This window comes from Sparus aurata, chromosome 19, assembly GCF_900880675.1.
Source record: "Sparus aurata chromosome 19, fSpaAur1.1, whole genome shotgun sequence".
NCBI classification, from domain to species: Eukaryota; Metazoa; Chordata; class Actinopteri; order Spariformes; family Sparidae; genus Sparus; species Sparus aurata.
This window is the reverse complement of record NC_044205.1, coordinates 19,041,853-19,054,321: the sequence shown is the minus strand read 5'-3', so window position 1 is coordinate 19,054,321 and position 12,469 is coordinate 19,041,853. Positions and strand designations below refer to the sequence as shown.

The 12,469-nt window shown below is 43.7% G+C and overlaps 2 protein-coding genes across 2 annotated transcripts; one reads left to right on the top strand and one right to left on the bottom strand.

Moving 5' to 3' along the window:
• Window positions 1–1,241: 1,241 nt before the first annotated feature.
• Window positions 1,242–6,685, bottom strand: chpf2 (chondroitin polymerizing factor 2). Its single transcript, XM_030397701.1, has 4 exons — window positions 5,049–6,685; window positions 3,879–4,443; window positions 3,572–3,754; window positions 1,242–3,122 (listed from the first exon to the last, which is right to left on the bottom strand). The coding sequence occupies exons 1-4, from the start codon at window positions 5,318–5,320 to the stop codon at window positions 1,848–1,850; spliced, it is 2,295 nt and encodes a 764-aa protein (XP_030253561.1). The 5' UTR covers window positions 5,321–6,685; the 3' UTR covers window positions 1,242–1,847.
• Window positions 6,686–6,715: 30 nt separating this feature from the next.
• LOC115569673 (ATP-binding cassette sub-family F member 2) lies at window positions 6,716–12,469 on the top strand. Its single transcript, XM_030397702.1, has 15 exons — window positions 6,716–6,805; window positions 7,638–7,788; window positions 7,939–8,151; window positions 8,309–8,491; window positions 8,727–8,898; window positions 9,264–9,359; window positions 9,439–9,541; window positions 9,772–9,867; window positions 10,503–10,622; window positions 10,746–10,835; window positions 10,927–11,037; window positions 11,120–11,182; window positions 11,331–11,459; window positions 11,544–11,747; window positions 11,858–12,469. The coding sequence occupies exons 2-15, from the start codon at window positions 7,650–7,652 to the stop codon at window positions 11,972–11,974; spliced, it is 1,836 nt and encodes a 611-aa protein (XP_030253562.1). The 5' UTR covers window positions 6,716–6,805; window positions 7,638–7,649; the 3' UTR covers window positions 11,975–12,469.

Genomic DNA, 12,469 nt, shown 5'->3' with positions numbered 1-12,469 from the left:
GTTTTAATGTTGTGGCTGATTGGTTTAAGTATTGCTCTGTTTAATTCTACACTGAACTAAGTGATTAGCTATGAAGACATCAGATGAGCCTACAGTATATTCCAGTTCTGCCGACAGCTGTACTTTTACTGCTGCCATCAAAATAACATAACCCTGACCAGTCTGCAACAACAGTGATTATGTCTAACCAGCAAAACATGTTGTGACCTTAGTAAATGGTTATTATTCTAAAACATTAAAGGGACAAAATTACTGAAAGGCAGCTGCTGATTTCCCAAAACTTAGCTGTCTTCAACCACAGCAGCATTTCACTTCATAAATGACATCAAATAAAGTTTATTTTTCTCCATATTCCACATTTCTTCTTTAAGTAAGAATCTAGTATCTAATGTGATAATTGTGCAGCCCTGCTAAATACCACTCACAAAAAGAACACCCTCATACTCTGCATCGGTCGAGTGTTGATTTTGTGCTCTCTCTCATTGCTGGGTTAAATATCCTGCATGAGCTAGACGTTTCTCAGAGGTAGCAGACAGACATTTTATTGTTCACTGACCTCACCACAAGGAAGCAGGTGGAGGCCTTTCCACAGAGCATTACAGCAGTGCTGTAACGCTGACTGCACCTCAGAAAGAGCCTCTTTCACTCTGCTGCTCCACTATTCTCCAGAGTTGGTGGAGAAGTTTTGTGGGTTGGGGGAGGTCAGTGGGCCTCAGCGTGAACGTCTTGCCCCTTCAGAGAGGAGGAGGAGGGCATGTGAAGTAGGACCATTCAGGTCGTTCAACCATCTTGCTGCGAAGGTTAACCACTTACGCCACAGCGGACCTTGGCTAGGTAGACACGAACCTCCCTCTGGGCACTGGGTTCACTTCTCTCCCCAAAGACACATTCGTACTGACTACTCGCCAAAACCCAGGGAGGCCCGGGCCGGGGTGGAGAATTACTGACTTAATATGAGGAGACGAGGCGGGGCAGGCTGCTTTGGAACAAACTGTTCACTGCCTCCAGGTGCTGCAGTAAAGCTTTCAGACAAACCGGAGAGACTAGAAGATGGAATATTGAACATGCCATCATTACTGATTTTTCTGCCATGTTTGCCTTTTCTTCAGAGAGCAAATACCTCCGGGTGTAACTGTTCTAGCATACTGCATACAGATCCCATAAACAGTTTTCTTTGTGTCTAATGACACTGAAAGAGGCATTTCTACACACCCTGAATAGTAGGAATGAGGAAACAACTCTGAGCAGAAATATCACTCTTTAATACCTCTTAAAAAAAGAACATATATTAAAGAAAAGGCAGCCAACGGCTTCAGATTGTTTCCAGTATTACTTTAAACATCTCCATGGAAGAAGACTTATGGCTCAAGTTTTTTCCTCAAATAATTATTGACAATGAAGGTCTTTGTTCAAGACACAACCTGCTATAATTCTCTAAAAGAGTATAAATATTCTCACTGGACTCCTTTGAGAATATATCAATGGCAGAGTACAAGTAGTCCATGTTCATTGAAATGTGTAAAGACACCTGCTTGACTCATAATTTGTAGAGACATGACAGATTCAGAGTTATAGTCTCATAAGTCCAAGGTCCTCATGAACACAGAACACAGAGGTTTTCAGCTGGAGGACACAAGTAGGAAATTGCATCAGCAAACATTTGCTGAGTCGAAGTGTCCATGAGCAACACTGCTGTCTTTATCTGATTCTGAGCTTTTTGTGCCAAACACAACAGCAAGAAATTCAGTGTGTGGATAAAAGTACCATTTTACAATTCACATTTTCATCATGAGTATCCTTTTGTCCAGTCGGTATATTTGAGGTCCACTCTCAAGAACTCCAGGCTTCTAGGTGCTGTTGGCCTGCTCTTGTTCAAAAAGAGCCATGGCGAGATGTGAGCGTGACCCCAGACCCTCCAGGTTGCTGAGGACACAGCGGTGGTAGATGTCCTCGCTGAACCGTGGGTTGCATGCTCTCCGCACATATTTCTGGATCAGCGCCGGCTCTACAGCTCTGAAAACGTGCAGACCCGAGTAACGTACAAATATGTCGTATACGTCCATGCTCTCCAGAAGCTCCTCGTTGTCCAAGATGTCGGCAGCCATCTTGGTCCGAGCAGTCATGTAGTCTGCATTGTAGAAGCAAGCCTCGTCAAAGACGTGGCGGTCGAAGTGGCCATCTCGCAGTGACTCTGAAGCAAAAGAGGAGGACGCGGCCGAGGGCTGTTGGTCGCGGTACACAACAGCAGGACTGTACTCTTGGAAGTGGATGGGGAAGAAGACCTGCCAGTTGCTGATGGCGTTCATTCTGCAGCGGTTCAGGAAGTCAGCATTGACTTCTGTCCACACACCAGCGAGGAAAAACAATGTGTCTACTGGGTGCTTCTTAGAAATGATGTCCATCAGCTTAACCTGTGAGGGCACCTCCGTCTTCACGCTGATCCAGGGGATCTTAACGTCTCCATAGCGCTTCTCCACCTCACCTATCATTGCCTTAATGCCAGCGAACACATCAGTCTGGCTCACTCGCTGAGCGTCAAATGGATCATAAATGAACAGGAACGTGAGTAAAACATTGTCATGGGTGTCCAAAGTGTTCATCACGTACATGTCGAGGAAATTACCCACATAGTCCTGATCTTGGGCAGTGACGGGCAGAATGACCTGCACGCGCGTTGCCTCTGTCACATAGGGCATGGGGATAATCTCAACGGCACTTAGAGGTCGTAGCAAGTTTACCCGTTTGGCAATGACTTGACTGTGGTCTTTCTGGGTATAAGCTTCCAACGCAAGATCCAGAATATACTCCATACCTCGCGTGGGATCAAAACGCCGGTATCCGTTAAGAAGACGGCGCTTGCGGAAGCGTAGCTGGGGCTGGTAGTGTTCATTTAGACGCTCCACTGCGATCTCCAGAATTGCGTTTACATCGGCGCGGTCGGTCCCTCTCATCTCACACTTTGGTGAGCTGTCGATGCACGAGTAAATATGCTCTTCAGTAAAGTACTCCCAGTTTATAACCTCAAAACGGGTTCTTGGCTTGAAGGGAGCGTTGATTCCAATTGGCCACGTGACTCCGTCCTTACCCTCTGGTGTCAGATCACTCAGGTTGTTGATCTGCATCTGATAAGTACACATAACAATCCATGATGTAAAGGAGCAAGCTGTCTAAACTGTGTACACATCTCCCTTTCCTCCACTATGAAATTTTATCTGTGGTTTATTTCAAGTCAAGTCAAAACAGCACTAATTAGCTATCATTAGCAGCTACTTTAATCACATAATAAGGATCCTAGAGTAGATCATATTTACATGATGTTGACACTGGAATGTAACATTCATGCCCCAGCAAAACACCCAATCTCTTGTCTTGGCTTTGTGACATATATTTACATATTGTATCAGTCAGGAATTTCTGCCTTGGCTCTCAAAAGGTGGGTGTGGTGGAAAGGAGGAGAAACTCTATGCTCCTACACAGCAGAACTCTATCATCCCCGAAGCAGCTCACTGACACAGTCCCATCAGATATGAGTAACACAAACAAACTTATATCAGTGTCAAGTATTACAAACCTGCAGCTGTTGAATCTGTAGGTACGTCCATTCCAGCTCAATCTGGCTGAAGCGTTTGTGCAGGCGGTACATGAGATTTGGTTCAGATATAGGGTGGACTGTGAAGGCATTTTTAAACTGTATGCTGTCTTCACGCTCTGGATCTGCATTTTTACCAAGCTCAAAGTAACGATATGTCATTTCCTGTAAGGCAGACAACCATTGCGAAAGAGATGTTAGTGTGCATATTCTGCTAATAAAACTGTCTTTAAGTGATAAAAAAAAAAAAATTCCCTTCTGTTTGATAATTTCCATGCACACTTCTTACCTGGTGTACCTCCACACAGCTGAGCCCCAGGTAGTCAATAATACAGCGGCCCAGCCACTCATCAGGTCTCACACTAAGGATGTCATTACGGCAAGTGTCGAGGTGGGGCTGCAGACGAGCCAGCAGACTGCGGGACAGCAGATAGCCATAGCCCCCATGACAGTAGCGTGCCTTCTCCTCTCCACCAATGAACTCCTCTGCCCTGCCCATGTACAGGTCCTGACCTGCACTGAGGTGGCCTACAAGCTCTGACAGACGATCTGCCTGCATGTAAGTGTCATCCTGAGCTAAAAAGAACCAGTCATAGTCTGAGCCGTAGTGCTGATGGAGGTGACGCACTGTCTCATACATAAGCCACACTGGACGGTCATCACCGTGGGCTACCACAGTCATGCCATGAGGCACCTTAGGGCTACGCAGGCCTGTAAAGAAAAAGGTGCGGTGGAAGTGGTGGGCAACTGTGCGATTCACCGCCACGGCGAGCGTGTTGAGGGTGGCCCGAGATGTCAGCACACCCACCAGCAGGCGCTCTCTGATGCCCAGCTCAGTGTGGATATACCGTGTCCTGTGGAGATGGACGGATTAACATCAGAGGACATCAAAACACAAACAGAATAAAGGAAATACATTCTTCTGACTGTCAACTTGTTTCCATCACAAGAAATGCAGTCCTCAATGGAATAAATTAAGTAAATAAAGCTTTGAACCTATTTTAAGACAAACATTAAAAGCATTGAAAAGCCTGATGAAATATCCTGTATTTGTGAAGCATTTTCCAGCCAATAATCAGCTATAGGATTTGACATGAGACATAAAAGGAGGAGGAAATTTGTGCGTCAACAGATCTGATCCCCACATCTGAGCTTCTGTATACTGTAGATCCTTCTGCTCTCAGTACAATTACCTTATTGCAGGGGAGACTTTAATGTAAGCCTATTAAATAGAGAGTTAAGTAATGTAAATCCTGATACAAATTGTCTTCAGTTACTTAAAACTAATCAAGATAAAAAGTCATGTGGTATGGTTCATCATATAACAATCTGTCCTTAAATTTGTTAAATTTCCATCTATAACATTGACGTAGACTTTACGGATTATTATTCATACAATCTCTACATAGAGCATAGTATTACTGTGGTGTTTTGACAAAGACATGACTTCCACACTCACCTGAGGACTTTCTTGTGTGGCTTGTTGGGATCCTTGTGATAGGGCACGATACGTGGCTGGAAGTCATCGTCTCCAGCTCCGTCCCTTGGGTCCCTCTGGCCATCTCCTCTGCCCAAGAAGAGCCTCCCATTTGCCAGTTCATCTCCACAGGAATCATCGGTATCCCCTTGTGTCCAGGACACCATCAAAAGGCTCAGACTACATCCCAGTGACAGGCCGAGGATAAGGGGTAAAGCAGGCCTGAACAGGGCCAAAAGTGAGGAAAGACGCATGTCTGGCAGTTATGAGCTACAGCTGATGAAGCTGGAAAAAATGTCCAATGTGCCAACTCTCCTGCCCGAGCTTAACACAGGGAGCTACGTTGAGGAAAGTTAATTTGATGACACAGGCAGAAAATTGCCTTGCATGTCACATGGTGTCTCCTTCCTCGGTCCCATCTTGAGAGGTAGTCGTTATAAAGTTTCTAATCAAGCAAAGGTTATATCTGAACATTACCTAGCTAGTAGAGCGACACATTACATTTTTCTCATATGTAAGAAATGCTGTTTTAGCTTCAACTTCATACCTGAAGATGCCAAAATTATTGTAAAGAAATGGAGTTTGTCCTTCCAAGAAAAAATATTGCAAATAGCTTAATATCATTGAGGTTTATTGCTGTGTAACTGCTGTCTAACACGCCGAGCTGGTTATGCTATTCAATGTCGTAAGGACCGTGTGACGTTGCTCTGTGTATTCATAGCCGTTTGCGCCAACGTTTACGTTAATTAGCCTAACTAATTTTGGCTAGCGATAACGCTAATAGCCGTCTCTAAACTCAGCTAACTAACGTAGCAAGACGCTAAATGTCACCTGGTAAAGTTTGAGTCCGAGTTGACGTTGAACCAGCTGGTCAGCAATTGAAAAACTCAAAGCAGGAGGGCACGAAAGTTTTGATATCTGACATTATAACCTCAGCCGTGTAACGTTATGTGCCGGAGGTACAAACATCAAAGAGCAAGCTAGCATGCTAACATCGCGTCCGTTGTTTTAGTGCAGATATGTCGCTCAATCCGTCTCCACGAACGCTGACTTGAAGGTATATATCCCATTTTCCATCGTTGATACAGGTGGTAGAAGCCCATCAGGTACAGTCGTGCATATGTCGTCCAGTTTTACAGTTACTTGACTTCCTCAAAAATTGAGTGCCACACACACAGAGGAAAATAACGTCCCTCTCACGTCGTTTTTGCCCTCATCATGAGCGTATCCTGCTGCAGCATCACCTCTGACTGACTCAAGGGACCTGTGTTTCCGATAAGGACTGCTTGACACAGGATACCCAAGACCGCAGGAAGAAAATATCCACACTCAATGCTGTTTTAACATATGGATCCTTGTGGTGATGCTGAAAAAGATGCATTTAAAATCCTTATCAGTGTGGTTACAGCACCTTAGTATGATGATCGTCTATCCGTTAACGATACACCAGCCTTTCCTTTCCATGTCAGGTTCAGTTACCTAACGTCAAGCCCGTGTACTAGTTAATCCTAGCCAATAATCGCATTAATTCATCGATCTTTCCATTAAAACTGTTACTAATTTAGCAGCAAATGGACATTTTACTGCAGTCCCACCAGAAGGGGCGGGGTCTTACTTTCTCTCCGCCCTTTATGACCATATATGGTCAGTCTGGCGGTTTGGTGATCGGATACATCCACCCGGCGAAAAGTGGACACGAGACGTCGGTGTGCTCCCGAGACCAGATATCCGTATTCAGGGTAAGATAGATATTTATGGTGTCTGACAACTGCGGCTCTTACGGGTAATATACACAGGTGTATGTTTAAATACATCTTAACCCGAAAAAGACTAATTGAACGCCGAGTTAGCCGCCTTCAGACCTTGTCGTCGGTACTTGGGCCTTGCGTCAAGTTAGCTTTAGCGGCTCAGGCCTGTCACTTGTAACGGTGGTTAGCTAGCCACCGTTGTTAGCTTAGCCAGAGAGCTAACGCAGCTAATTTTCACTTTATCAGAATTGTTCTGAAACAACTCCCATGTACGACATTCTGTCTTAATCAGTTCACGCATCTGTTTGAGTTCTACCATCGGCTAATTCACCGAGAAGTGACAGATCCGCTTTTAATATTAGCGGCATCCGCTAATAAGTACCGTTAGCAACAGCTGGGCTAGCTATCAGGCTTTATAATGTGAGGAGCCCAACGTGCAAGCAGGTGGTTGAGAAAGGGACCAAAAATCGGGTTTAGTGAGCATTACCACCATCACCATCGCCCCTCAGGCGTTACAGGTGAACTGTTTGGTCTTTACTAACATTGGTCCGTTTTTAAAAACAGTTGTACGTGTAAGTCAAACTGTGAGATGTAATGCCGGCATTTTTGGCCACTGGTTCCTCTCTCAGCGCTACATTCTTGAAGCGATTAGGCACTTTTAACTAGATTCATACTCGCAATGATTTTGGCTGGTATAATGAAATGAAATTATTGAAAGACATAAAGTCTGGGTCATATTTTTTTTCCTGATATAACATGTTACTAAATAACACGATTGTTGATCTTGATCTATGTGTCTTTTTATTTCCTGCCTTTTGACTAGCCTTACACAACCATGCCATCCGACTTAGCCAAGAAGAAGGCAGCAAAGAAGAAGGAGGCTGCCAAAGCTCGCCAGCGTACAAAGAAACCTGATGAGTTAAATGAGGAGGGTGATCAACCAGAGGCCCAGAGTAATGGAGCTGAGAGCAATGGTAAGAGGACTGATCTTTGACTTAATGTTAAAGACTTTGCTGTGATTTATTTAGCTTGTAACATCCCAGAGATGGGTTCATGTTTAGCTTCAAATGTAAGCAAGTGAATCAGTAGGAATTTTTATTAATCTTTTTATTTTTGTTTGATAGGTGTTGCCAGTTTAACAAAGGAGCTGGATGAATTTGAGCTGGCGAAGACCGAGGCACGGGCAGTGACAGGCGTTCTGGCCTCACATCCCAACAGCACTGATGTCCACATTAGCAGCCTGTCGCTCACCTTCCATGGTCAAGAACTTTTAGCGGACACCAGCCTGGAGCTCAACTCAGGCAGACGCTATGGGCTCATTGGCCTTAACGGCACAGGTAAATGGTCTCTCCCGGCACAAGATTCATTTGCTTCCCCCTAAACCTGTTCCTCATACAAATTTGCTCAAAATTAGCAATGGGATGAATGAAGCAAGGAAAGATGTTTTGATGTAACATGAATGACAAATACATTGTATCTACTTATATCTGCCAGGAAAGTCCATGCTTTTGTCAGCCATCGGGCATCGCGAGATTCCCATTCCAGAGCACATTGATATTTACCACTTGACCCGGGAGATGGCACCCAGTGAGAAGACGGCTCTGCAGTGTGTCATGGAGGTGGATGAACAGAGGATTATGCTGGAGAAGGAGGCAGAGAGACTTGCTGCTGAGGACTGTGAGTCAGATGTGATGTATTATGCAATAATTGCACAGATTCAATTTATTGTCATAGGAACAAAATAATTGAGATGGTTGAGTTGAGCAAACAAATAAAATTATGAAATTCTACATAACACAACCTAGTTTGAGTGTTGCAAAGTCAAAGTAACAGCTTTGCATTACAAGGGAACATAAATTCAGAGTTGTTTATAACAAATCAATACTAATGCTTCTCTGTCGCCCCTGCACAGCCGAGTGTGAGAAGCTGATGGAGCTGTATGAGCGTCTGGAGGAGCTGGATGCAGACAAAGCAGAGGTGCGAGCCTCTCGGATCCTCCACGGTTTGGGTTTCACTGCTGCTATGCAGCAAAAGAAACTGAAGGACTTCAGTGGAGGATGGAGGATGCGTGTTGCTCTGGCCAGGTGAAGACTATGGAACTTATTATCGGGCCATTTAGTGTCATGGTGTGATGCCTCATCCTCTGTCTCAACATTGGTTTGAATTTGAACAGTATAGTGTTCTGATTTGTGAAATGCTGTATTCAAACTGAGTATTGATAATCTGGTGCAGAAATTGTGTTTTGCTTTAAAATTGAGACGTTTTTACAAGTTAAACTGGGGAAGCTAACAATGTTGTTTACACATTAAAAGTGGAAGAGTCCATATGTGAATTCCTTCCGTAATTGTAATGTTAAACTGATTCTGCTGCTTATCCTTTTATGTTTCTGGATTACTGGGAGGGAGTTTTATGTTAATGGTATTTAAATGACTATCCTTTATTTATTCAGAGCCCTGTTCATCAAGCCTTTCATGCTGCTGCTGGATGAGCCCACCAACCACTTGGATCTGGATGCCTGTGTGTGGTTGGAGGAGGAGCTCAAGTCGTAAGTTGAGATCCAACTTCATTACTTAAATGAGTCCAAACAATTGATGTGTTTTGCTCATCCTGCTTTTTGTCATCAGGTTCAGGCGAATCCTCGTGCTCATTTCACATTCTCAAGACTTCCTGAATGGTGTGTGCACCAACATCATCAACCTGCATCAGAGAAAACTGAAGTACTACACGGTAAGAACACTGGTTGAAACCACTGCTGGTGCCTTTATTTTTATTTATTTATTTTTTTTATGGCAAGATTTTAGAAGCCTCAGCATCCCTTGGAACATCTTTAGAAAGTATCTTGAATTTACTTTTCCATATGTGAACCCCTTATCCTAAATAAGGAAACTAGAGGTAGGCTGTTACTAATTATGTGTGCCGCCCCATTGGATGACGGTCCAAATCTATTTTTGCTTCAGGGTAACTACGACCAGTATGTGAAGACCAGAGAGGAGCTGGAAGAAAACCAGATGAAGCGCTTCAACTGGGAACAGGACCAGATAGCACATATGAAGGTAAATGAGAGACACCATGTGGTGGAAAGTTTTCACTGCACACAATGGGGAAATTGAGAGAACATTCTATGGCCCCATCTCCACAAAGCAGTTCCGTTCGTTTAGACATTAGAACGGTTCTCTATGCATTTCCATTGTCAAAAGTTGTGGATGGTAGCAACTATTCTATAGAACTATTCCATGTTGTCGTAGTTTTCATAACCCTTTTGTTAAGGTACATAACACACTGATCTAAAATCACTTAAAGGTGTAATATGTAGTTGGTTAAAGGTGTAGCTCTGAAGTAGGATCTCCCAAACTCCTGTTTTTTATCAGCAGTGTCCTGTCTTGCTGCTGGTTAACGGTAGACTTCACTGGGAAATTATTTTTTTTCTGCATCGTGTTCTGTTAAAGTTTTTATTTCTTTCTTGCTATGTATCAATTTATCAGAGAGGCAAATATTGGTCAGGCTGTAGCTATAGTGTGGGTAATGTTTAGGCTGTTCTTTTTAAACTAAAGGGATCGGGGTGGTTTACCACCTCAGTTTAACAAATTGTTCAATTTAAAGGCTGGGGACTCATTTTGAAGAGGAAAAATTTTATTCTGAAATTCTCAGAACTTGTACTAACTGTTCTATTTGCGCCCCTCTCCTGTAGAATTACATTGCCAGGTTTGGTCACGGCTCCGCAAAGCTTGCACGACAGGCGCAGAGCAAAGAGAAGACGCTGCAGAAGATGGTGGCATCCGGCTTGACTGAAAAAGTTGTGAATGACAAGGTACTGTGATGTGGTTGAAATGGTTGTTTAAGTAACTTTCAGTGGTTTTGAGACCCAGTGACACACATTTTGAGAAACTGGTTTCACGTTTATTATATTGCTGTCTGCTTCTGTCTCCCACAGACTCTGTCATTTTATTTTCCTCCCTGTGGGAAGATTCCTCCTCCTGTAATCATGGTTCAGAATGTGAGCTTCAAGTACAGCGACAACACGGTGAGTAATAAAAATGCAGCATGGACAAACGCCTCTTTAACTTAACAGTAGATGCATTTCTCAGACTCACTTATGTTAATGTTTCTTATAGCCGTTCATATATAAAAACCTGGAGTTTGGTATTGACTTGGATACACGAGTGGCTCTGGTGGGACCCAATGGAGCAGGAAAGTCCACCCTGCTGAAGCTGCTGATGGGAGAGGTAGGTACAGCATATTTCCCCATTATCACATTATCAAGCTGCAGTTGTCTTCAGACGATTAAATTTCATTCTGTTTTTGTAGCTTCTACCCTGCGATGGTATGATCCGCAAACATTCTCATGTCAAGATTGGCAGATATCACCAGGTAAAACACTGAGCCTCAATACTCCTGCATGTTTCACCCCTCTGATGACCAGACAAGAATTCAGGGCAAAAATAAAGCTCTGCTAGACCTTCTACAGAAAGTACATTTACTAGGAAATTAAGTTTCTATGTATCTGCTTGTGTTACAGCATCTGACAGAGCAGCTGGAGCTGGACCTGTCTCCTCTGGAGTACATGATGAAGTGTTTCCCTGAGATCAAAGAAAAAGAGGAGATGAGGAAGATCATCGGTCGCTACGGGCTGACAGGAAAACAGCAGGTAGGACTGAGGCACTCTTCAAGATTGTCATTTTATTTTTTATATTGCAACGGTCTCTACATTTACACCTGAAATGTCTTCCAGGTGAGTCCAATCAGGAACTTGTCAGATGGTCAGAAGTGCCGGGTGTGTTTTGCCTGGCTGGCGTGGCAGAACCCTCACATGCTGTTCCTTGACGAGCCCACCAATCACTTGGATATCGAGACCATCGACGCATTGGCAGAAGCCGTCAACGAGTTTGACGGCGGCATGATGCTAGTTAGCCATGACTTCAGGCTAATTCAGCAGGTAAATCATCCATCATTTTAATGGATTTATCTGTAAACCAGATTTACCATAACCACTTGTATCTCACACCATCATGACCTACATTTCTTTTTTTTTCCTCCTTTCTCCAGGTGGCTCAGGAGATCTGGGTGTGTGAGAATCAAACCATCACAAAGTGGAACAGGGACATCCTGGCATACAAGGAGCACTTGAAATCAAAGATCGAAAAGCAAGCGCATGACATCTAAATAAACATCACATTCTGAGCCACTCCTTTATCTTGCATCATGGATTTGACCTGCAGGCTCCTGCAGGGACGAGCAGTGTTTGCGTTGCAGGAAACGTCCGAAGTAGAACTGATACAATCTCTTATGCATCTTATTGGACACGTCTCTTGTACATGTCGTACTGTATCTCCATCTTGGTTTGACAGTGCTGCACCGTGCTAAAACCCACCCAACCCTCCCTTCTCCCTTCACCTCAGGCTGCACTCTGATTGGCTGATTCACCTGAAGCATCTCAGTGCATTTTGGAATGCATTCCATTGTGCTGTCTTCATAGGAAAGTTTTATTTTTCCAAATGTTCTGTTTTACCCCAACATGTATGCAGCAGCTTTTAGGTCATATTTTATGATATTTAAAAGTTGACTTTTTTTTTTTTCTGTGTAAAAGAGCAGTTCTGCCTTATTTAACAATGTAATGCAATAAAGGTTTGTCTGAATAAACGGATCAAAAAAACAGCA

Bases quoted from the DNA above. Each gene is read 5' to 3' on its own strand.
- chpf2 (XM_030397701.1), bottom strand. From the start codon at position 5,320: ATGCGTCTTTCCTCACTTTTGGCCCTGTTCAGGCCTGCTTTACCCCTT. The intron at 4,444-5,048 runs GTGAGTGTGGAA...CCATCTCCACAG, and splicing joins CCACACAAGAAAGTCCTCAG to GACACGGTATATCCACACTG. The intron at 3,755-3,878 runs GTAAGAAGTGTG...TCTGCCTTACAG, and splicing joins GCTGTGTGGAGGTACACCAG to GAAATGACATATCGTTACTT.
- LOC115569673 (XM_030397702.1), top strand. From the start codon at position 7,650: ATGCCATCCGACTTAGCCAAGAAGAAGGCAGCAAAGAAGAAGGAGGCT. The intron at 8,152-8,308 runs GTAAATGGTCTC...TATATCTGCCAG, and splicing joins CATTGGCCTTAACGGCACAG to GAAAGTCCATGCTTTTGTCA. The intron at 11,460-11,543 runs GTAGGACTGAGG...AATGTCTTCCAG, and splicing joins GGCTGACAGGAAAACAGCAG to GTGAGTCCAATCAGGAACTT.